The 24,396-nt window shown below is 47.2% G+C and overlaps 1 protein-coding gene and 1 non-coding gene across 3 annotated transcripts in view; both read left to right on the top strand.

Moving 5' to 3' along the window:
- The first annotated feature begins 2,487 nt into the window (after positions 1–2,487).
- Positions 2,488–24,396, top strand: part of LOC149334585 (heat shock protein 75 kDa, mitochondrial-like) — a 42,654-nt gene continuing 20,745 nt past the window's right edge. For both annotated transcript variants that reach the window (XM_089555204.1, XM_089555203.1), the window contains exons 1-6: positions 2,488–2,826; positions 4,810–5,100; positions 10,762–11,148; positions 18,530–18,745; positions 22,425–22,688; positions 23,840–24,220. In XM_089555204.1, coding sequence (XP_089411330.1) covers positions 2,617–2,826; positions 4,810–5,100; positions 10,762–11,148; positions 18,530–18,745; positions 22,425–22,688; positions 23,840–24,220 — 1,749 coding nt within the window. In that variant the 5' untranslated portion in view covers positions 2,488–2,616. The remainder of the gene's footprint in view (positions 2,827–4,809; positions 5,101–10,761; positions 11,149–18,529; positions 18,746–22,424; positions 22,689–23,839; positions 24,221–24,396) is intronic.
- TRNAT-GGU (transfer RNA threonine (anticodon GGU)) lies at positions 14,541–14,614 on the top strand. Its single transcript has one exon. It is a non-coding gene; the product is annotated as a tRNA-Thr (tRNA).

Below are 24,396 nucleotides of genomic sequence, written 5' to 3'. Positions count from 1 at the left end.
TGGCCAATTTGAAAGATCCCTCCGGCCGCCTTGCTCGTTGGAGCCTGCGTCTTCAAGAATTCGACATAACTGTAGTCTACAAATCTGGCCGCAAGCATTCCGATGCAGACTGCTTGTCACGAGCTCCTGTCGACGCAGCACCCGAAGAGGAAGACGACGACGCCTTCTTAGGACCGGTGAGCGCCAGCAGTTTCGCGCAGCAGCAGCACTCGGATCCTGACTTGCAAAGCCTAGTTGATTATCTGAAAGGCAAGACCGCATCGCCTCCCCGAGGGTTCAAGCGGCAACTGTCGTCCTTCGTCCTTCACAATAATGTCCTCCTGAAGAAGAACTTTGCGCCGAACAGGACAGTGCATCTTCTTGTCGTGCCCAAAAATCTCAGGCAAGAAATTATGCAGGCATGTCATGATGAGCCGACTGCAGGACATCTCGGGATTGCTCGCACGTTGCACCGCATCCAGGAGAAGTACTATTGGCCACGGCTAGCTACCGACGTTTCCCATTACGTGAAAACGTGCCGTGAGTGTCAGCGACGCAAAACGCCTCCGACTAGACCAGCCGGACTCCTGAACCCCATACCACCGCCAACTAAGCCCTTTCAGCAAATAGGGATGGACCTCATCGGCCCCTTTCCGACCTCTTCATCAGGAAACAAGTGGATCATCGTGGCCACCGACTACATGACCCGCTACGCCGAAGCAAGAGCGTTGCCTAGTGGTACCGCAACAGAAGTCGCAAAATTTTTTGTCGAACAAATTCTCCTGAGACACGGCGCCCCGGAAGTGCTCATCACAGACAGAGGAACGGCGTTTACAGCGGAGCTCACGCAAGCCATTTTAAACTACAGCCAGACAAGCCATCGGAGGACCACTGCCTATCATCCACAAACCAACGGACTCACAGAGCGTCTGAACAAGACCATCGCAGACATGCTCTCCATGTACATCGACGCCGAACACAAGACGTGGGACTCCATTCTGCCCTACGTGATCTTCGCTTATAATACTGCCGTCCAGGAGACAACCAGGTTTACCCCATTCCAGCTGGTATACGGCAGGAAGCCCACGACAACACTCGACGCAATGCTCCCGCACGTTTCTGACGAAGACAACCTCGACGTCGCCGCCTACCTTCATCGCGCCGAGGAAGCCCGAAGACTTAATTGCGCGGCTTCGCATTCAAGACCAGCAGCACACCGACGCCCGACGCTACAATCTGCGCCGACGAGACACGCATTACAAGCCAGGTGATCGGGTTTGGATATGGACGCCAGTTCGCCGGCGTGGATTGAGCGAAAAGTTGCTGCGACGCTACTTTGGCCCGTACAGGGTTCTCCGTCGGATCGGTGACCTCGACTATGAAGTCATCCCCGACGCCACGACAGCATCTCAGCGACGCCGCCCACGCCCGGAAGTCGTACATGTCGTACGCCTGAAGCCATATTATGAACGCTAAAGCACTCGAAGTTTCATTTCCCGTGTTTATTTTCATTTTAAAGCATCGAGACGATGCTTCTTTGGAAGGGGGGTAATGCCACGTATCATTGTATTGTTTGTTCGTTCACGCTCAAGGCTGCAGGAAAGGGCTGTTATCATTTTTGTTCGTGACGCGAGAAGCGACCGGACTTATCTCGATTGTTCACAGCCATGAACAGCTGCATCTACGTGTTTCTAGATTACTCTAGATGATCTCGACCTGTTATCTCGAAGTTTCCTTGCCGGCTTTAAATTGAACGATGCCGCGAGCAGCGGGCATTCGTAGTTCGACGACTGACGAGCTCGCTTATTGCTTACGCCGCCGCCGAGAGATTCAGTTATTTTGAGGGCGCAAGTCAGCCCAAATAAAGAGCTTCGTTTGCAAGTATTTCTGGTGTCTTCCTGACCACTGGACTGCCGCCACTACAACGTGACAATATGTGGATACGCATGATCCACACGTGTACATAAAGGGAAGCTTGCAAGTTTCATTACAGATGCACCGATATAATTTACGAGCTATCTTCACTAGCAGTCGCTCAACTCAGCACCTACGCTATAGGGCAGCTCCATCGAGGTGCTGCGATTACACAACGCAAGTATAACGCAAGAGGTGTGAGAGAGCCCAGTTATCGCCACCATGGTTCTCGCAGCAGTGCGAGCACAGTGGTGTTATGTTGGAAGGATCGACGGTGTCGGGGCTTCAGTGGCTTCACTAGGGTGCCTCGATGCGCGCGCGAGATGCGCGCGCGAGCGCGCGCGCATCGAGGCACCCTAGGCTTCACTGTCGCTCGATGCGCCATCCAAAGTTGAGATATAGTAACACGTCGCAGCCATGGTTCGTAAATAAAATAGAGTGTACCACATACAGACACTAACGTTGCTATGTCAAGGTTAAGAAAGAAAAAACGAAGAAACATATCGCAAATCCATAGGCGTTAGGTGTCCCTGACGCACAACACACTTCGGAGCAACCCGCTCGAGCGCACTAGACGTCTCTCTATGTGGCTTCTACCTTGTAGCTATTTCATTACCACGTGCTCGACGCACTGCGCTGCTCGCTGCCGGCACCCGCAACCAGCGGTGGCGAGTGGTTTCTGCCGGCGATTAGAGTTCTTTCGGTCGTCGTAGACCCGCTGGGATGGCCGGCCGCGTGCTGTGTTCGCGTGCGCTTCAAGCGGCGGCCGGACGCTGGCCCGTCGGAGCCCGGCCGGCACGGCGGATGCTCGGCAGCGCGCCTCTGCTGCGGCGCCCCTTGGCTCGGCCGATGGGCAGGCGAAGCGCCGTGTGCGCTGCGCGACCGTACTCCACGCAGCCGGAGTCCAAGGAAGACCTGCACACCATCATCAAGGCAAGGGGTCCTCGGAGCAGTGCGTTCGATGCTCTGCAGTGAAACGCGTACAGAGAAAATCGCTAAGTCAAGGAAAAACTAGGATGCCGACGACTTTTCGAGCGAACGAGCTGTGTACGCTTTCGCGTAATACAGCTGGATTAAAAAGTTGGCTGTGCTAGCTAGAGGGCATAGCTTTCCTGGCTCCCTACAAATGTTTCCTAGGGCTCAGTTGCTTGATGAGGCATTTCCTTATGCAGGAGCCTAACTGCTGTTTTTGTGTGCTCATTTCTTCAACCTACAGCTTTACTTTAATGCATGTAAATCAATGCACTGTACAGAATACTGTGTGGACACTTCATTAATCACAAGCCTGTAAATGTCTTTCCTAACACTGCATCATTTGTGCCAAAGTTTGTGCGAATGACGACCTTTTTCAATCCTCAGGAAGGAAGCGCTCAAGTTTTTCTAAGTTCGCAATTCTCTCAATTTTTAGGGCTTTATTGTGTGGTTTATGAGATAATCGTTGGTACAACTGTCAGGACGTCTGGATAATTAACTGTCAGAAGATTGAAGCCTAAAATTGCATATCTGTTCTTAAAGTGTCAGACTAAACTATACTGAAGTGTTCTTTCTACAACGTGGCAATGGGCTGTTATTCAAGCAAAAGGATTTGTGTGAGGATGTGTGTTTGCCGTCGTGTGGTCATCAGTTGGTATTGACTGGGGATGTCTGACTTGTGTGACATCACGACACACTTGTTACGTCATTCAGTCCTTGGTGCCGTTTCATGCTTAAGGATGCGAGATTGAATCCAAGCTGCAGTGGCTGCATTTAGATGGGGGCAAATTGCAAAATCACCACGTGCTGTGCGATGTCATATGACGCATTAAAGAACTGCAGATAAGCAAAGTTTATGTGGAGCCTTCCACTATGACATCCCTCATAGCCTAGATTCAACACTGGAATGTTAAACTCTGGGTACTGCACCATCATACTTGAGAAAGTAAAACTGTACAAAAGGGACACATAGAAATGCTGTCTCTCTTTAAATTATTTTTCTTCCTGCCCTTTTCCACACTTTTATTTTCTTTGAAATGAACCAGCTAGCCTGGAAGTGTGTTTGACTAAACCATATATCCTGTAATGTTCATCCATGTCGTCCCCTGTCGAAGTTGCATTATAGGATGGGTATGAGTTTGCTGCCAAATGGCAAACAGGTGACAGAACAAGTGGGCTAATGTAATCTGTAACAAGCTGCACCTGGTAGAGATAAGCCTGGACATAGGGAAGTCATGTAAATACCAAGAATTGAAGTGATTGTAAGCTGCCTTCGCATTGCACGTAGCTTTGTATTCGTGAAACAAGAGAAGCCCCTTTATGAGCTGTCTGGTCACAATAAGCCGTATTTTGTTTTTATGCTCGGTGCTCGAGAAAGTAAGAAAGAAAGCATTGCACTTTGGGCAGGCCAGCTTGAATGATGGACCATTGATGTAGAGAGGCAAACAGGACACACCATTGAAGCTGGCTTACCTAAATGGAATTGCATCCACTAGCCTAGAAACATCCCATTTAGCAGTTCATTGATGATGATGTATATTACAACAAATACATTCCTTTCACCCAGACTCAATCTTGAGAGAAAAAAGTTGTAGAGTTGTCAGGAGTCGTTAGGTTCTTTAAGGAAAGGAATGTGACAAACTACAATTTTAAAAACTAGTAGAACATTAGCACAACATTCAAGTTTTTCTAACCCTGTGTCCCAATGAGCACTGAACCTAACCTGGACGTCCTGGGGACGTTCAGGATGTCTTCAGGATTTCCAAGGGACGTTCAGTGCCCATTGGGTTTGTTACCTGACAGCCTCAGTCACTTACATGCCATAAAACCCTAGAGAACAACATAAAATCCAAACTTTGTGAGAGTGGTTATTTCTGCAGAGCATAACGACCTGTTGGCCGACACGCAGGCATTCACCTCTGTGCCTCCTTTGAAACCTTTCAGAATGCGGAGCGTGGCAGTGGGCCGAGTGAGACCCGTGAGTTTCAGGCGGAGACGCGCATGCTGCTGGACATAGTGGCCCGCTCCCTGTACTCGGAGAAAGAGGTGTTTGTGCGCGAACTGGTGTCCAATGCGAGCGACGCACTGGAGAAGCTGCGCTACCTGCGGCTGACCGAGGCCGAGGCGATGTCCGCGGGGTCGGCCGAGGCTCCCCTGGAGATCCACATTGGCACGGACAAGCTGGCCAACACCTTTACCATCCAGGACACGGGGGTCGGCATGACCCGCGAGGAGGTGCGTGTGAGCTCCTTGTGCCTTGAGGGGAGGTCTTATCATCATCATCATAATTTATTAACCCTTAAAGGTCCCGTTAGGGACATTGCATAAGGGTGGGAGGTGGTACAGGGGTGTTCAGCAGTCATAGATGGATATAAATATACAAGGAATATAGAAATACAGACAAATATAGAATAGAATAATAGGAAAAAAATATATATAAATATAGAATAAAGTATAGAACAAAATGGTAGAACAAGACAAAAAAAAAGAAGACAAGGGTAACCAATTCAAATAATCAAGTCATGACAGAGTGTGGCAGAAATATAAACAAAATCAGATTACAACTTTAGAAGTAGATCAGGCTGGTCAGTTTGCAGGGCTTGGAAGCTGGCATAAGGTGCAGGAAAATTATTTGTCGTTGAGATGGTCTGTTAGGAGCTGTCTGAATCTGGAAGAATTAGCCTCAATGACAGTGTGTTCGGGGAGGTTATTCCAGCTTTCTATCGCACTGGGAAGGAAGGATTTATTGAAAGAATTGGTGGAGCCGTGCAAACGCTGTATGCTTAGGGAGTTAAATAACGACAGGATGATCGTACCGGGGCTCGTAGAAGGTTTTCTCGAAGTGCTGGAAAGTTGAAGTAGAGTTTGTGAAAAAGTGTCTCCCAAAGCACTGTAGGCAGCTTTCTGTGGTTCTTTCACTGCGTGAACAACCATCATTCGGGAACTGCCTGTATGAACAGGGGACCATTGTGGTGGCTCAGGTGGTGTTGGCGTTCATTTATTTATTTATTTTATAGAATACTGCAGACCCTAAGATGGGTCCAAGCAGGAGGAGCAAAAATACTTAAAAAGAAGCGCAGCAAATTACATAGCAGAAAACTGACATATGAGTAATAGAACATAGTAAAGAACAAGGGAAAACAACTCAGCAATTAACAATAATAAATTTTGTTGATGGCATCAATGCTGTTTAAAACTTCAGGCGGGAGTTCATTCCATTGAGTTGTTGTGTGAGGAAAAAATGAGTATTTAAAAGCATTGATTCTGGCGATGTACGGTGTTGTGATTCCATGTGATGACGTCGTGTTAGTTGCGTTGTGACCGGTTCAAGAAATAAATCAGGGCTCATGGAGAGTTTATTTTTGAGTAGGAAAAGAAGTTTCAATCTTTGAATTTTTCTTCGTGTTTGCAATGTGTGTATGTTGTTTTGTGTCATAAGAGTGGTTGCTGCTGATCCCAATGTCCCAAGCTCAATCTCGGCTGCGGTGGCCATATTTCGATGTAAGTGAAATACAAAAATACCTGTGTACTGCGTGACATCAGTGCTTGTTAAATTAACCCAGAGCCCTCCACTACAGCATTCCTTATGGTTAAACAAGGGCATCGGTGGGCGAAAGTGTGATGAAGGATGCAGTAATGATTAAAGTAATGGGGATAGGTTAGCTGATTTTATGAAGTCCAGTAGTGAGCGATGGGATGGTTCCCGTGTCGAGGCAGTATATGTAGCAGGGTTGTGCAGGGAAACACCCACTGCCTTCAGGTGCCGGATCCTTACGTTAAACCCCACATTGCCTAGTTGTTGTTTAGTGTGAATAGGGTGAAGAATACAGTGTTTCATGCAGCTGCTGTACAATGTGAGCTGATATTTAAATTTCACGCAATAATTCTTACGCTGTTGCGGTAGGCTCTTTTTATAAAAAAAAAAAAACTGATGGGGCTTCGCATGTAAGTTCAGCACATCAGAAATTCAACTCGGCATTAGTGAACCAGTTGTCAGGTTTTACTGGAGCATGTAGGTACGAATTACCAAACAGGGAATGATGCAACCAAAATTGAAGGCGTATTTACAAGAAAACATTTGGGAACCGTGTTAAAGGAGAAATATTTTCAGATATCTTGCACAACATGTGCAGGCTACCATCCAGCTGTTGTTGTGGGTTTCAGCCTTTTCTGAGAAGTGCACTTTCTACATGCGAGAGAATGTCTTCCTACTTTGTCGAAGACTGCTAACGATGTTCCGGTAAACCTGTTATAGTGGCGCAGCTGAACAAATGGTGCTCAGGCACGTGTCACGTGTAAAGCCGCCCTGAACTCACAGTTGCAAGCCCAGGCTTGAACAATCTCTGCACGCACAAGTACATTTGGTAGGGTAATGGTAATTCATGTAGCACAGCAAGACTTCATTCTAACCGGTCTTCAGTGAGTTAGGCTTCTTGTTAACCAAGTTTGCAAGCAGCAAAACCAAGGCCCTGAAAAAATTTAGCCTATTAGGGAACTCAGCTCGGCAGGGTTTGTCCTAAACTGAATCTTCTTTTTTATAACCGAGGTTTGGACAAAGGTTGACTGAGGTTTGGCTTGCTGCTGTCTCCATTAGAAGTACACTGAAGAGAGATATTAATGGACACAAGTAAGTCAAGCTAAAGTGGTAAATTACCCTTTGCAAACAATACCAGTATCCTTCTTTACGAAAAGACGACTGCATTGCTCAGAAAATCGCCAAGTTCCTTATTTGCCCCATCTACATTCCCGTGCAGTGGTTGGAGGTTAGCACTGTGCCATCTTCAGGATGTGGACAAACAAAAATTAAATCACTTTTCCTACCAATTACAATGTCATTTTGTTAATGGGGTTCATCAGAGATGGCGCCAGCATACTGTTGCAAGCATATATCATTAATATCGTAGACCGCCCAACCTGAACTCGTATTTTTACTGCTGGAACTCAATCTACATGTTCCGAGCGTTCTTGGAAACTTCGAAATATTGCCCTGTGCGGCCGATTTCCCTGATTTAAATCTGATTAACGTCGGGCTCCTGCCTTTTTTTAATTCCCCGAAAGCGGTGGGAGGAGCCGACCAACCTTCCACTCAGTCTCGCGGCGGCTTGCCGCTCTGCCATCGGCGGAGTGATACGTAGTGATCGGGGAAAGCAAAGAGTCCACGCGTATTTTATTTGTGCGGGCCTAATTTGCAGCGATGTAGTCTGTGACTAGACCTGTTTATTCACTGAAATCTAAAAGAAACAAAATGAAAGCGAAAGCAATGTCGCCACGCAACTGCCTGAAAGGCACTCCATGCATTGGTCGACTCCTCCCACCGTATGTGGGTAATTAAAAAAAAAAAGCGTTTGGGACGTTAACTTGATTTAATTAGGGAAATTGGCCGCACAGGTCAATAGATCGAAGTTTCTGAGAATGCTCGGAACGTGTAGATCGAGTTCCCACGGCAAAAAGACGAGTTCAGACTCCTCTTCAGTGCACCTTTAAGCTGTTGTCTTGTTATGACATGGCACTTACCATTTGAAAAAAGTGCAGATTTGCCCGTAATACTTGTGCTTTGCATGCGGTTCCAAAGTTGCTGGACATCATGGCTTCACGCAGTCCAACTGGGCACATTGTAAAAAGAGCGATGGTTCACATTCTCGCATCTCAGCGGCACTCAGGTTTCCTCCTGTCTGTGTGGCACTTGGCGATGGCTCTGGATCTTGATGTGTCGTGTAATATAGCCATTCATCGCTCCAGGAATGTTATGACTTCATGGCTTTGGCTGTTTGTCCTGCTCTCATTGTGCGTGCAATTCTTGCTGTACACTTTGCTCTGCCTCGGAAATCTCTGGCCAGGCAGCTTCGCCTGTGGCCAACAATGCAGCAACTCGCAGTCCACTTTCAGGAAAACATTTTATAAATATGAACACACTTGAGAAATGCAGGATGACCTACATAAAGAAATGTGGATAAGATGGTGTGAAACGGGCACTTCTTCACTTTTTTTTAATTGCGCACTGTTTATCGCTTCTTTATGGCTTTTTCATGTTTTGTTTTGTATTGCACTTTTACTTGCACATTGGTAGTGCGCAAGTATAGCACACTTATGCTTGCCCTTTTGTCCTCTACCTAGCCTACAAATAACTAAGCCATGCATATTTCGCTCTTTGCCACAGTACCCGAGTATCCTCAAACATACTTTCGCCTTTCCTGGTGAAAACCTGCGTTGTTTTGACTTCTGCGGAGTAGCATGTTCAGAAATCACTGATTAGTGAGGAACGACTGCTGCTTCTATCCAGCGAAAGGCTGTACCGAAACCCCACACAGCAAGAGCTCCAGAAAACTTATTCGCTCCAGACAAATACTTCGAAATTTCGAGTAGCAAACATTCGCATCCAATTGAATATCGAATGCTTTGGTATTCGATTTAATATTTGCACATGCCTAGCATTTACCCTTGCATGACTGGTGTGTGTGTTGAACGCGAGACTTTCGTCATCCTTTCATTACGGCATTCAATTCTGTTGTGGAGAAAATGTTTTGTCCATTTTTAAAAACAAGTTCTCTAAACACAGCTTACGTATGCACAGAGGGGAAGAACTGAAGGGGTCATGCACATGCAGAGACTTCTGGTTTAGAAGAACTTCTATTTGGGCTAGATGATGGTTCATTGCACTCAGGAAAGGAAAAACAGTAGCGCCGAAAAAGCACACACAGCTGAAGAACGACATAGGACAAGTGTGCGTGCGCGTGTGCACGCGCGTGAAATTAAGAAACGCTCATTTAGGTAAACATTTATTGGGGGTCGACGTTTCGGACCGAGCCTGTCCTTTTTCAAGACTGAAGTTACATGGTTCTTGCTTCTCATCTTAAGGATGCTCCATCTGTACAGGTGTTCAACACATGAACCAAAACAAGCAGATGATGCGGGAGGGAAAAACGGCTCAAGGAAAAGAAAAAAAAAAGAAAAAGAAAACAAAATACACAAACGGAACAGGGAGGGTAAATGTCATCGCCCACCACCCACGTCTGCGATTGCGGGGAGCACAGACGAAGAAGAAAAAAAAAGGGGAAAAAAAAGTGGGAGGGAAAAATAACAGCAGCAAGTAAAGTGTATGGAAACAGACAGTGGCCGAAGCACAAAATAGATTTGATATGCGCTCACGTGTTGTCCACTTAATTGAGTAGTGTTTCAGTGAACACTTTCAAATATTTTCACATATAGGCTTTTTAGGGTAAAATTATGGCTTTTGCGGCATGGCATTGCCAAGCCTGGCGCACACCAGAAAACCAGTGAATCTTCTTAACTAGTAAGCTGGTTAACTATAATTTCTAATTAACTTTTTAACTGTTAGAGTTAGGCGCCTGGTTGTAATTAGAGATCTGTAGCCGATGGTTCGGAATGCCTACATCAGTTTTTATAATTTCAAAACCGTTAATAGCTTTGGCGCTGTGGCTGTACAAAATTTGGCTTTTTCGACTAGTTACGTGCGCTGGAGAGGTTGCTTTTCCTGCAAGCTTTCAAAAGCGCATGTATTTTCGCACGATGCAGCCAAACTTTGTCGAGCCACAGCGGTGAGGGTAACTATGTTTTCAATATTCTAAAAACTGATTTGGCTATTACTAACGACCAGCTACAAATCTCTAATTATAACTAGGCACCTAACTCCACTAGTTAAAAAGTTAATTATTAAAAATTAGTTAACCAACTTACTACCTTAGACAATTCACCGGTTTTCTTGTGTCCGCCAGCACTGGTAATACTATGCTGCAAAAGCCATATTTTTACTCCAAAAAGCCTATTTCTGAAAATTTTTGAAAGTGTTCACTGAAACACCCGGTATATACGAGTATATGTACTATATATTTCCCTGTTTCTGGCAGACTGACCGTTCTCTCTTACTGGGTGCTGCAGGTGGTGGAGAGCCTGGGCACCATAGCCCGGTCGGGCTCGAAGGAGTTCCTCCAGAAGCTGGCCGCCAACGACGGAGCAGCCGGCTCCATCATTGGCCAGTTTGGCGTCGGCTTCTACTCGGCCTTCATGGTGGCCGACCGGGTGGAGGTGTTCACGCAGTCGCGACGCGCGGGCGCCAAGGCCGTGCGCTGGAGCTCGGACGGGTCGGGCCAGTACGAGCTCTCCGAGGCCGAGGGAGTGCAGGAGGGGACCAAGATTGTGCTCACCCTCAAGCCGGACTGTGCGGACTTTGCGGACGCCGACTTTGTGCGCAAGGTGATCGAGAAGTACAGCAACTTCGTGGGCAGCCCCATCTACCTCAACGGGCAGCGGGCCAACACACTGCAGGTAAGGGCTGGCACAATACGTCTGCATTGATGGGGTCGTTTGTCGCACCACTTGAGACACATCATCATCATCAGCCTGACTACGCCCACTGCAGGGCAAAGGCCTCTCCCCCCATGTCTCCCCAATTAACCCTGCCCTTCGCCAGTTGCGGCCACCGTATTCCCTCAAACTTCTTAACCTCATCCGCCCACCTAACTTTCTGCCGCCCCCTGCTACGCTTGCCTTCTCTTGGAATCCACTCCGTTGCCCTTAAGGACCAGCGGTTATCTTGCCTTCGCATTGCATGCCCTGCCCAAGCCCACTTCTTCCTCGTGATTTCACCTAGGACGTCATGAACACGCGTTTGTTCCCTCACCCACTCTGCCTGCTTCCGATCTCCTAACGTTACACCTATCATTTTTCTTTCCATAGCTCGCTGCGTTGTCCTTAGCTTAAGCTGAACCCTCTTTGTTAGCCTCCACGTTTCTGCCCCATTGGTGAGTACCGGTAGGATACAGCTGTTGCATACTTTTCCCTTGAGGGATGAAGGATTACCATGTTGGTAATACTATAGTAAGATACAACTTAAAAAAACAGCAGCTGCTAACACTGGGCCGTGGTCCGTGGCGTCCTGTATTACTCCGCTGCCCAATCGCAACAATAAACGAAATCAGCTCTTTAATGTTTGACTACATCAAACAATCCATGTATTAAAATTGTACAGCTCATAATTTTTTTCTTGTGATAAGCTGCTTGTTTAAGTAACAAGAAATGATTAATTAAGCAGCGGACTACTTTTTCATCGTGGAAGAATTCTGTGCACGGAGGCTCAGTTTGGGTGCATCTTCGCTGCAGGCTTAAGTTGTATCCGACTATAGTTCATTGGTTTTGGATAGTTGGTACATGTTTCTATAATTTGTAAGTTTTAGCACAAATGCAGGGTCGTTATAACACACAACTCTGGTGCCACTCAGCTGTTCTCTGTCCCTCTCCTTTGTGTTGAAATTCTTAAATCCAGGACAGTGACAAGGTTGCAGAGCTGCGGCAGGATGTGAATGCAGTCTTAGCTTTTGGAGTGCATAAGGGTTAAAAAACAAAAAATGAGCAGACTGGCTAGCATCAGCTCCTTAAATTTACCATATTTACTTGAATCTAGGGCAGAGTTAATTGGAGAAACATGGGAGAGACCTTTTACTGTGCAGTGGGCATAGTTGATGATGATTAGGCCGGCGGCGATTCTAAGTCAACAGCCGAAAGTTGAAGGCGATATAAAACAAAAGAAACTTCCCTCGAATGTGCGACAGCCAGAAAAACAAAAACAATTGAGAACTATAGCAGGGATAGCACGCAAATGGCATTCATTGCCAAAAATCTGCTTCCGCTCACTTGTCATTGTTGACCTCCTTATCACTGTCCTCCTTGTGCGCTGTGCAATCTTCTGTGCCATCAAGTGCATTGGAAATGCTGCACTTTTGCAATGGAGCGTGCAACCAAGTCTTCCGGAATGTCGTCCCAGGTGGCCTCTTTGGGATTAGTTTGCGTGTGTCCCTGGCCCCATGCAATGCCTTGCTCTGTTGCCAGCTTTGGCAACAAAACCAAGAGGAAGAAGTGGGGTTGGGCAGGCCATGCAATGCGAAGGCAAGATAACCGATGGTCCTCAACGGAGTGGATTCCAAGAGACGGCAGAAAGTTGGGTGGGCGGATGAGATTGAGAAGTTTGCGGGGATAGGGTGGCCACAACTGGCGAAGGACAGGGTTAACTTAGGAAGCATGGGAGAGGCCTTTGCCCTGCAATGGGCGTAGTCAGACTGATGAGGATGATGATGATGAGAGGTGTTGGAGTTTTCGGTTTTTATCTTTTAAAAACTTGAAAACTCGGCGGACCATTTTTGAAGTTCGTTTCGAAATGCAACTTTCTATGTTTTTTTTTTCAGTGAATTTTTTTTCCTGCGAATGAATTACTGACTTTTTTTGGTGTTTTCACTTGGCAATCCTGCGTGGTGAAAAGTAACTGAGAGTCTCTCCTGGCATTTTTGTCAACATGAAGACTTTGTTTACCTGTAATTAACGTATAAATGGTGGCACTTGTAGCTGTAGCTTGCACAAGGAATTGCTATGATCATTAAAGAAGTAATGCCAGTAAATGAGACGGCTGGCAGACACTAGCTGGCATGTTTTCGTCGGGTTGTCACATTGGTTTGAGCGAGACGACGGGGCATCACTTGTTCTGCGTGTTGATGACAGCGATGGAACGGCAGCTCAGTCACCATGGTAACCAGAACGTACTGTTTAGTGATGCCCATGCACATTTTGTTATCGGAGTCCTACGTGGAGTTTATTAACCTACTTAACCACCAGCAAGGAGGTGGGGATTGCCAGTCTGCAGAGGCATGTAAGCTAGCGGGGCAGTGCCAAAAATTGCATAACTGCACTGCTTACACCACGACGCATTGCGTCCCTGACTTCCCTACTTAACTTTCAACTTCGACTGAGTGAGCTCATACTCAACAGCCAGCTGGGTATAACTTGCATGTCATGGATAACTTGCATGTCACGCATGTTTTTGGATTGAAACCGAATAGGACAAACTTAATTTGGCTTACATATATCGGTTTCTATCGGTCTAGACTGATAAGTCAGACCCCTAGTAGTAATGGTTATGGTGCTGTCTTCTGTTGGTGTTTTGTGGGAGTGCCACCTGTATGCATTTTTTTTTTCGTTTTCACGTGTTGTCATTGTGTTTTATGAATACGACAACAAAATCCTTGAATGTAAGGCGACCTAAGAGTTCCATACCTTGTGTTCTTAAAGAAGCTGTCTGCCTAGATTTGAATAAATACGGTATTCAAAGAAAAAAAAAAGCCTGTCCATGGCATGGCAGGACCAGCACAGCTGGGGCAGGGATCTTTTTTTTGGCAGGGACAGCTGCTGCGTGAAGAAGCTCAGTGTGGAAACTGGCAGCACATGCTAATGCTCAGCTCAACTTTACGTTTACATCTTATAGCTGCTTGCTGGAGATCTGGACATGTACTCTTACATTAATGAGGCAGTAGTTACTCATTGAAATCCACCCGAGCGCAGCCAAACGGCTACAAAGGAAAGCTATGCAGCTTTCTCAGAAACTTCGCAGTTAAATAAAAATTCGTCCTGGTCCGGGGTTCCAACCCAGGACCACCGCTACACCGGAGCAGTCTCTCTACCAACTGAGCTAACCAGGACTGCAAGCTTATGGTAGGGCGAGAGCGAATTGATCAATAACTCGAAGTGGGAACAGTGCTGGTCAAATGTTTAGGGGAATCCCCCAAGGTGGAGTAGATTTGTAATAAGGGAGTAATTACTCATTGGCATCCACCCGAGCGCAGCCATACGGCTACAGAGGAAAGGTATACATAGCCATAGACATAAGCTTGCCATCCCGGTTAGCTCAGTTGGTAGAGCAACTGCTCTGGTCAAGCAGTGGTCCCGGGTTCAAACCCCGGACCAGGACGAATTTTTCTTTAACTACGAAGTTTCTGAGAAAGCTGTACAGCTTTCCTCTGTAGCCGTATGGCTGCGCTCGGGTGGATGTCAATGAGTAATTACTCCCCTATTACAAATCTACTCCACTTTTGAGGATTTCCCTAAACATTTGACCAACACTCTTACATTGTGCGTGGAATACATAAAAGACAGCATACCGAAGATATATATTTAAAATTATTTTTTCCAGTGTTCATGGCACACGTGGAAAGCAATAAACATGAGGTATATGGGCTTAGCCTCAAACATAATAACATTTGAAAGAACTTGTTGAACTCTGTGTTATTTGCCTGGATTGCATGCAGCATTTCTCTTAAGGGAGGATGAGGGGATCAACGGCAACTGTTCTATTTTTTGACTTAGACCGATGAAATTTGGCCGACTGGCTTAAAAAGCATCAAACAATCAGGTGTAAAGTTTCACAATGACTCCTCCAGTAGGTTCCCTTTTATCATTGTTATATGTTGTCCCAATGTTGCTTGCTTGCGGAAAGCCTAGCATGACAAAAAAACAAAAACAAAACAGGCTACAGGTCTGTAAATGCTGTTAATATTTACTAAGAAGTGTGGTGTAAATCAAGACTCTGTTAATTTTTTTAAAAGTTTCTCAGCTTTTTTTTTTTTTTTAAGGACACAATATGCACCTTCTTTTATTTCTAGAATGTATCGTGCTCTAATTATACCATGTAATAAAAACAAGTGAGCCTAAATGGTAATTTTGAGACTGTCTAGATGCAGACCACATTTCAGTGATTGCAACAAAACAAATGGGATAAAAATCCATGCACCCATTGCTGTGCTACGCTTTCCATGAGGAAGGTATTAAGCTCAGAACAAACTTTTGCAAAAACAAGCCTGAAAGTTCCAAGCTAGCACTCACTGTCTATGTGTAGATGCTGACAAATATGTTTATCTGGAGCGCTTAAAGTTTATTTTTGGGTTAAACATTTCAGTACAACATAGAAACAGTGTTGGAGATGCCAAAAAGTGTACTTTTCTGAAATTGACTTTTTTCGTGATTTTTGTGATCTGATCGCCACCTCCCCCCTTAATCAGAAGTTGGTAACCTGGGGCAGTACGCTCCTTGGGAGCTTGCACACATAGCCGAGCATTTGTTCCTGCCCTCAAGACATGCTGCTGTCTCCTTCTGGAATGGTCGCCAATCTTTGGTCTCTCTTCTGGCTCAGATCTCTGCACAGCAGTTGCTTCAGCTTGTGAAGTAGCCAGAATTGCGTAGATACATGTAGCAGTAATATAACTGTGGACTGCCACCAGATTTTGGGCAGTATCGAAGCAGCAGCGAAAAACCCAGCTTGAGGTAAGATGAAGTGGCAGCAGCGTTTTCATGGTGGAGCTCCCAGCTGCCACATTTCCACTTTTCTTTGTCGTGACGTATGTCAGGTGGCAAAGACCTGCAGTTTACTGCCACTTATTTGATGTCCTGGAGGAACAAAGAAAGCTGCCAATACGGCCTTGCCATCCAGTCCTGTGGTGTGGATACCCTGACAACTTCTACTGTCCGGACACTGCGGCTGTAGACCGATGTTTCCTCTCGCGTTCCAACATTCCGGCACAGTGGGACTCAACCAGGACAGAGAATTAGGGATGAGCATCTAGTGCATAAGAAATTTACCTTTTGGGTATCAAATGGCAAGGTTTGCAAGTAAATGCGCAGGAGCCTCTGTAGAATAGGTAGATTTTTTTTTCCGGATATTTTTTTTCTCTCCTGCCTGCCAAGTTTCATTCATATATATGCTCTCTCCCTTGTTGGCAACTGCGGACCTCAGTTAAAATGGCATGTTTCTGCAGTGCTAAAAGCTGTGCAAAATGCAGTGACATCAAACCCTATCCTATCGCATGCCCCACCGCGGTGGCCCAGTGGTTATGGCGCTGGCGCTCGGCTGCTGACCCGAAAGACGCGGGTTCGATCCCGGCCGCAGCGGCTGAATTTCGATGAAGACGAAATTCTAGCGGCCCGTGTGCTGTGCAATGTCAGTGCACGTTAAGGAACCCCAGGTGGTGGAAATTTCCAGAGCCCTTCACTACGGCGTCCCTCATAGCCTCAGTCACTTTGGGACGTTAAACCCCATAAACCAACCAAACCAACCTATCCTATCGCATGTTGTGGAATGGTTGGCAGCTGGCGTTGTTTAAGTGTAGTGCTTATCATGAAATTTCCTGGTGTTGTGGCTTCTCAAAAGGGACAGAGAGCCAAGCATGGGCTGTGGCTGTTGCATGAAGGCATTGCTTTGAGCCTTTGAGCTGGCTTTCTTCACATGGCTATTCTGGGTGTGCCCCTGCTCTGCTGCTCTCTTCCACGCTGCGCCGGTTGAAAACAAACCGCCAGCTTCTACCACACGTGCACCGTTCGTGTTGGAGACAGGCTCAGGTGGCAGCCGCCAGTGCTGGAAGCACACACTGGCCACTTTGCATGTGTAATTGATTCCTCGTGAAACCAGATCACACCTGTGGCATTCATCTATCTGTGGCAGAATCTATCCAAAACAGGGCAGTGCGATTCATTTCACGAAACTATAACTACCGTTCAAGCGTCACTCAGATTAAAACCGATCTTCCTCTACTATCATTCAGCACGCACCGTGACATCGCTCTCCTAACACTATTTCACAAATATGTTCACTTCAGTAGAACTACTTCATTTCACCTCTATGCCTCGTCCCGCACGTCGAAAAGATTATATATATTAATTCATCTGCACTACCACGAGCCATCAGATTATGGACTGATCTGCCAGACAACATCGCTTCCGCATCTAATCTAGAATCTTTCCATTCTCAACTCATCACACATTTCACTGAAACCACCATTTAGCACTGGTTTTTTAGCCCTATCATTGAGCCCTTTTTTTATATCAGATTTTTTGTTCTTTACTTTGCTGCTACTCTCGTGCCATTTGGACGTTTTCTTACTTATGTTTGCCTGCCATGTTTCTGTGTTTGCCTTAATCCCACTATTTTACTCATTGTTCCCACTTTCGGTGAGCACATTATCCTTTATTTTTGTGCTTTATTTTGTGTTGTGTATTGTTTTTTTTTCTTTTCCTGTTATTTCTGCGTCGTTTCTTCTTCTCTGCTAATTTGTTGATATATTGTTTATCATGATTGTATGTTTCCCTTTTTGGCTATTAATGCACTGTATTGATTTATCTTTTTTTTCTCGTGATCGTATGTTCCCCTTTTGTTTCCTTTGGTTATTAAGGCACTGTATTATATTTTTTTCGCCCCCCTTACACAATGCCCAATGGGCCTGTAAGGTAAGTAGAAAACCAGCGGAAAGGACGCGTTCACAAGGGGGAGAAGTACACTGGACAACGCTGAAGCACTACTGAAAATTCTTTATTTGGTGGATCGCCAACATCAGAACAGAGTGCACATGCACGAGAGCAACCACAAACGTTAACAAAGCTACAAACACAAAATTGATTAAGCGAGCGAAGATTGCATGGAACATAGAACATAGGTTGTCACATGCAATCTTCGATCGCTTACATTTCATGTTTGTTGTTTTCATAGCGTTTGTGGTTGCCCTCGCGCATGTGCACCCTGTCCTGATGTTGGCGATCCACCAAGTAAAGAATATCTCAGTTGCGTTTCCAGTGCTGTCCTGTGCACTTCTCCTCCTTGTGAACTCGTCCTTTCCGCTGGTTTTCCACTTACCATGCACCAACTGGCCCAACAAGCTACGCTTCTTCAATACTAGGCCTGTAAGGTATTTCAAATAAATAAATAAATAAATATGCCTCTTCTTTCAACAAGTTTCCCGTGTAGCTAACGATTCTTTGTGCGCTCCCCAGAGGGCGCCACATCTTGTGGAAAAGGCAGAACCTGTGCCATGACTGTGTGGACCTTCTTTCCCCTTGGCAGGCGCTGTGGCTTCTGGAGCCCCGGGACGTGACGCAGGCGCAGCACGATGAGTTCTACCGGTACCTGTCGGGGGCGTTTGACGTGCCCTGCTTCACGGTGCACTTCTGCACGGACGTGCCCCTCTCCATCCGCTGCCTGCTGTACGTACCCGAGGGGAAGCCCGGCCTCTTCGACATGGGCCGCGAGGGCTCCGGCGTGGCCCTCTACTCGCGCAAGGTGGGTCGGACACACGAGGGCTGGACACAACGCTCTCATCAGCAATGCAGCAACACCCTGTGGTGTTGTTGGTAATAATTTTTCAACAGCGCATGCTATACAAGGACACAAGACGAGGAAACACACACACGAGCGCTGAACTGCAACTTGGCGCCTTTTCTCAAATAAAGTTGCAGTTCAGCGCTCGTGTGTGTGTTTCCTCGTCTTGTGTCCTTGTGTAGCATGCGCTGTTGAAAAATTATTATGAATAACCAACTAGCCCGTGAGCTCACCCTGTGTTGTTGGTGGTGCCTTTTTATCTCCGGGTTTACAAGGTCGCATATCGGGATTGTTTGCTCAGCGACAACTACGATGAACTAACACGCTACCACATATCGCGGGCCTTTGCCAGGCACAAAAAAAAAAGAAAAACAGGAGCTGGTGATGCTGATGCCGATATGAATATCGAAAGCTCGCATCGGAGGAAAAAGTTGCGGGCGGAGTGGGTGAGAGAACAAACGCGGGTTAATAACATCCTAGTTGAGATCAAGAGGAAGAAGTGGGCTTGGGCAGGGCATGTAATGCGAAGGCAGGATAACCGCTGGTCCTTAAGGGTAACGGAGTGGATTCCAAGAGAAGGCAAGTGTAGCAGAGAGCGGCAGAAAGTTAGGTGGGCGGATGAGATTAAGAAATTTGCGGGGATACGGTGGCCACAACTGGCAAAGGACAGGGTTAATTGGAGACACATGGGAGAGGCCTTTGCCCTGCAGTGGGTGTAGTCAGGCTGATGATGATGATGATGCAGATTTGCATCATGGCCTCATACATCAGGCTCTTCCTGCCGTTAAAGCATGGGCCTAGTCAGCACACTCATGACAATGTCCTCAAAGTTGTTCATCCGAATAGGGTTTAGGGTGTGATATCAAAGGTCTTTCTGCTCTGCTGCCAGTGCAGCTTTTATCGATGTGGCTCAAAGGACGATCCATCTTCATCTCTCTTGCCCACCCTCCCTAATAAACCTCCATCATCTGCATGCTTGTGCAGCACATTGGTAGTCATTTACCGTATTTACTCGCATAATAGGCGCACTACTGCCACACCTGCAGTTTAGTCGTGAAAAATCGAATTTTGTTATTTCTGCGCATAATAGGCACACCCTGAACTTGGCACTGTGATCAGTACTGCATTTACGCAATTGAAAGCCGACACCTGCCCCCCAAATCTTTATTTTAACAAAGTTTTTACTAACTGAGTACTAGTGCTCACTAGTGCCGCTGCCGTCACAGCCACTGCGGACCCACAGCACGTACATCACGGGGAACAGCCACACAGAATTTTCAGGGATGCTCAGTTTACACCTCTGTTTGGAAAGCTTCCTTCCTGGCCGGAAACCTTCCAAACTTTGACCCACGAAAACCTTGGTGATAGGAGTCACATACAAAAATATAGGCACGCCGCAGTTGCAACTGCCGCATTTCTTGGTCACGTCGAATTTCCGGCCTGCCGCACACTTGCTGTTTTCGAGAGCAAACTCCCAGCTGTGTACCTACAGTAATCCCTCGTTATAACGAAGTCAGCAGGACGGCGAAAAAATTCTTTATAAGCGATAATTCAATATAAATGACCACTCGGAAAAAAGCTAAAACAGTCGAGATTTAATTGCGCCAAAACTGTGAGGAAGCTGGCGGATGACGCCGCGCGGCATCCGCCAGCTGCGGCCAGCTACGGCTCAAGGTCAGTCTCTGTGTCTCCTCGGAGCACCACCGCAGCGAAATCGCAAGTTCGTGGCCTATGTAGCTTTCACTACAAAATTTGCTCCTAGCACAGTTGTTACTTCTACCAGCAACTTCGTATTGGTCAGCGATCCTCAAAGACAATACAGTTTTCAAATTGCTTATACCAGAGTTTATTATCTATATCAAGAACAAGCTTTAGCTCATTTTTGTGATCCAGACGGGATCCAGGCTGATCGACAGGCCAGCAGGCTCGGCTTACTTCACGTTCGCACAAGAAAAATACAAAGTAGCCATGCTACCATAAAGTCTGCCTCCTAGATTCGAGCAACGACAGCATGCCTGTGCAAGAGTGGATCTTTCGGCAACCATGCCGCCTGCAGGAACGCCGAGTGACAAACTGCGCGCTGCTCCCTGACTGCCCTGGTCGCCGCTAAGCCTAGCCGGTTTAGCATCGATGCCGCAGCTGTTAGCGCTTCGGGACTGGACAGCACTCAAATAAAGGCGCTACACCTGGCACCCCTTTACTGTCATCCAGTCTCATAATAAAAGATACATTAGATTTCCGTGACGCCTTCAGCAACAGAGCTAGCAGACAGCAGGCAAACCGCATCAGGCAGGAGCAGCATCAAAGCAGCTATTGGATGAAATTTGCTTGTATCGCAGTCATCACCTCTACTCCCAGGGCTTGCTATGAACTTGAACAAACAATACTATATTGCGTTTTCAGACGCCGGCGGCCGGCATCAAGGCTGGCAGGCCACGGCCAGTCTCTACGCGCGTGAACGAGTGCGTTGAGACCGGCCGCGGGCAGGCCGGCCCGGCTCAAAGGAGCGCGCCCTACGTCATGATGACGCTGCCGCTCTCCGCGCTCGCGTTGGCTCCTGCTTCCCGTCATTGCGTTTGCCGCGGGCGGCCCGTTGTTGACATCTAGCAGGTTGGACACGGGCGGTGAGCTGCGCTTGGACGCTGCGGCGCCATTCGCAACTTTGCGCCGCGGAGAATTGCGCTCGCTTTTCGCACATGCATCCGTGCCGTAACAACAAAATTCAGTGACCCTAACAAGCATTTAGACAACTTCATCACATGTGGTTCCTAGGCCTCAATCTGACTGCTCTTCCATCCTGTCCGTTCTTCCCCACGCCATCCTGCTCCTCGGATGTGTTGCAACTTACACTAGCGCCCTCCTACCGCACTGCCTGCAACCGTGTGTTGCAGCAGACATCTTTGCTGCCATCATCATCAGCCAGATTACGCCCACTGCAGGGTGAACGCCTCTCCCATGTCTCTCCAATCAACCCTGTCCTTAGCCAGTTGCAGCCACCGTGTTTCCACAAATTTCGTTACCTCATCCGCCCACCTAACTTTCTGCCGCCCCCTGCTACTCCTGCCTTCTCCTGGAATCCACTCCGTTACCCTTAAGGACCAGCGGTTATCTTGCCTTCGCATTGCATGCCCTGCCCAAGCCCACTTCTTCCTCTTGATTTCAACTAGGGTGTCATTAACTCGCGTTTGTTTCCTCACCCACTCCCTCCCACACCCTCACCCACTCCGCCCGCTTCCAATCTCTTAACGTTACTCCTATCATTTTCCTTTCCATAGCTTGCTGCGTTGTCCCGAACTTACGCTGAACCCTCCTTGTTAGCCTCCATGTTTCTGCTCCATATAGGCGAGTACCGGTAAGGTAGAACTGTCGCATACTTTTCTCTTGAGGGATATTGGTAAACTGCCATCCATGGTGTTTTTATTCTTCTAGTTATTTCCCTCTCATGATCCGGATCTGTGGTCACTACCTGCGCTAAATAGACGTATTCCCTTACTACTTCCAGCCCCTCGCTACCAATTGCGAACTGCTGTTCCCTTGTTAGGCTGTTGAACATTGCTTTGGTTTTCTGCATGTTAATTTTTAGCCCCACCGTTTCGCCACACACTCCTAACAGTGCACTCGCCTGCTGCTGTGTGTTCAGGTGCTGATCAAGCCTCGGGCGGAGATCCTGCCCAAGTGGCTGCGCTTTGTCAGGGGTGTGGTGGAGAGTGAGGACATCCCGCTCAACCTGAGCCGGGAGCTGCTGCAGGACAGCGCCCTCATCCGCAAGATCCGCACGGTCATTGTGAGCCGGCTCATCCGCCACCTGGCCCGCAGTGCAGAGCGGGAGCCCGAGAGCTACGGCCGCTTCTACCGGGACTACGGCGTCTTCCTCAAGGAAGGCATCTTGGCCGCTCACGAGCAGGTAAGCTCTCCTCATGGGCGCTACTGCCACAGGATGGCAGCACTGGTCAGCCTACCCAATGCACACAGTCTGTATGGGCAGCCAGTGGTTTTTTTTTATTTAAGGCTGGTCTTAGAAAAGAAATTTTTGTTAATGAAGTCAAAATAGTGCATTCTTCAAGGAACTTGTGTTTTTGCATGCTGATTCCAAATGTGCAAATTTTATATGAAACAAGCTCTTGTGCACTTATAAACTAATATGTTATGTAACTTTTTGCCAAGAGCTTTCAATAAATTTTGCTGCAGGAAACTTGTTAGGATGCATGCCATTGTCTTGTCTTGACATCAAACTCTGCAATAAGGGCAAAATTATTATGCTGCCTATCATAGAAGTTGAGTTAAAACCGGAAAACTGATGATTTCAAAATCCTATAACTTGCTTTCTATAACAGGCAAGATGCATAGCTTGATGTCAAGAGAAACCAATGGCATGCAATGTAACAAGTTCCCTGCAGCACAATTTCTTTCAGCAAAAGTTACCTAACATATTGCACAAGGACTCAAGTGCATAAGTGCACAGCGATCAGTAGAAAACCAGTTGAGACTCTTTCACGATTGTGTTGGTCTTGCTTTGTCTTTTCGTGAAGTGTGTAGCACCATCAACTTGCCCTTGGGGCCAAGTCCAAGGACATATATTGTGTGTCCCTGCTCAGTCACACATCATCATCATTTATTTGAGCCTTAAAGGGGTAAGGGGGGAGTAGTAGTAGTACATTCAACATGACTCATATTGGTGGGGAGAAAAGAAAAGAAGGGAATCAATAAAAAAAAACATGCAGACAAAGAAAGCATAAATAGAATTAAAGTAACGAAAGGGAAAATGAAACAATTTATACAGGAAGACATAATCATAATCTGCAGTAATAAAGCATGCATCGATTCAATGGGGTTAATTAAGTAAGCCTGGTGAGGAGACCAAATTGCTGATCATGTCGACTTCGAGAGAATGCATGTGCACTCGTCATGATGCATGATACAGCACAGTCCCTAGCTTCTCTGATGATGCATCGTAACACTGATGACGGTGAGTGATGATTAGTGGCACAGTCTAACACAGTGTACAACAAGCGTCCGCCAGTGCAGTCTTCTCAGGGGTGCACTATCTGGTTGCAGGCCGAGAAGGAGGAGATTGCGCAGCTGCTGCGCTTCGAGTCGTCCCAGCAGCCGGTGGGCAGCACTGTGACCCTGACCGAGTACTGTGGCCGTATGAAGGAGGGTCAGCGGGACATCTACTACCTGGCCGCACCCAGCCGCCAGCTGGCCGAGGCCTCCCCCTACTTTGAGGCGGTGCGCTCGCGGGACGTGGAGGTGCTCTTCTGCCTGGAGCCGTACGACGAGCTGGTGCTGGCACAGCTGCGGCAGTTCGGCCGCAAGAACATCACCTCCGTCGAGAAGGAGATGCGCCGGGACGCCGAGGAGGCCCACGAGGAGCCCGAGGAGGTGCGCGGACTGGCCGAGTGGCTCAAGGCAGAGCTCGGACCCATGGTGCACAAGGTGGGTTGGGAGATGAGCCCCGTCTCTATGCAGCGGTGGCACACGTTCGCCATGATGTTCACTGCTGTTGCCATAGTCGCATTTGTGATTGCCTGCCACTCCACGGAGACTACAGTTGACAACATAGCCGGCGTCCCTTTAAGGGAAAGTCTGGTCTTGAAAAAAAAAAAATTTTA

Source organism: Amblyomma mixtum, chromosome 8, assembly GCF_055824585.1.
Source record: "Amblyomma mixtum isolate Tamu chromosome 8, ASM5582458v1, whole genome shotgun sequence".
NCBI lineage: Eukaryota > Metazoa > Arthropoda > Arachnida > Ixodida > Ixodidae > Amblyomma > Amblyomma mixtum.
The sequence above is the reverse complement of the archived record's forward strand: the minus strand, read 5'-3'. Positions and strand labels throughout refer to the sequence as shown.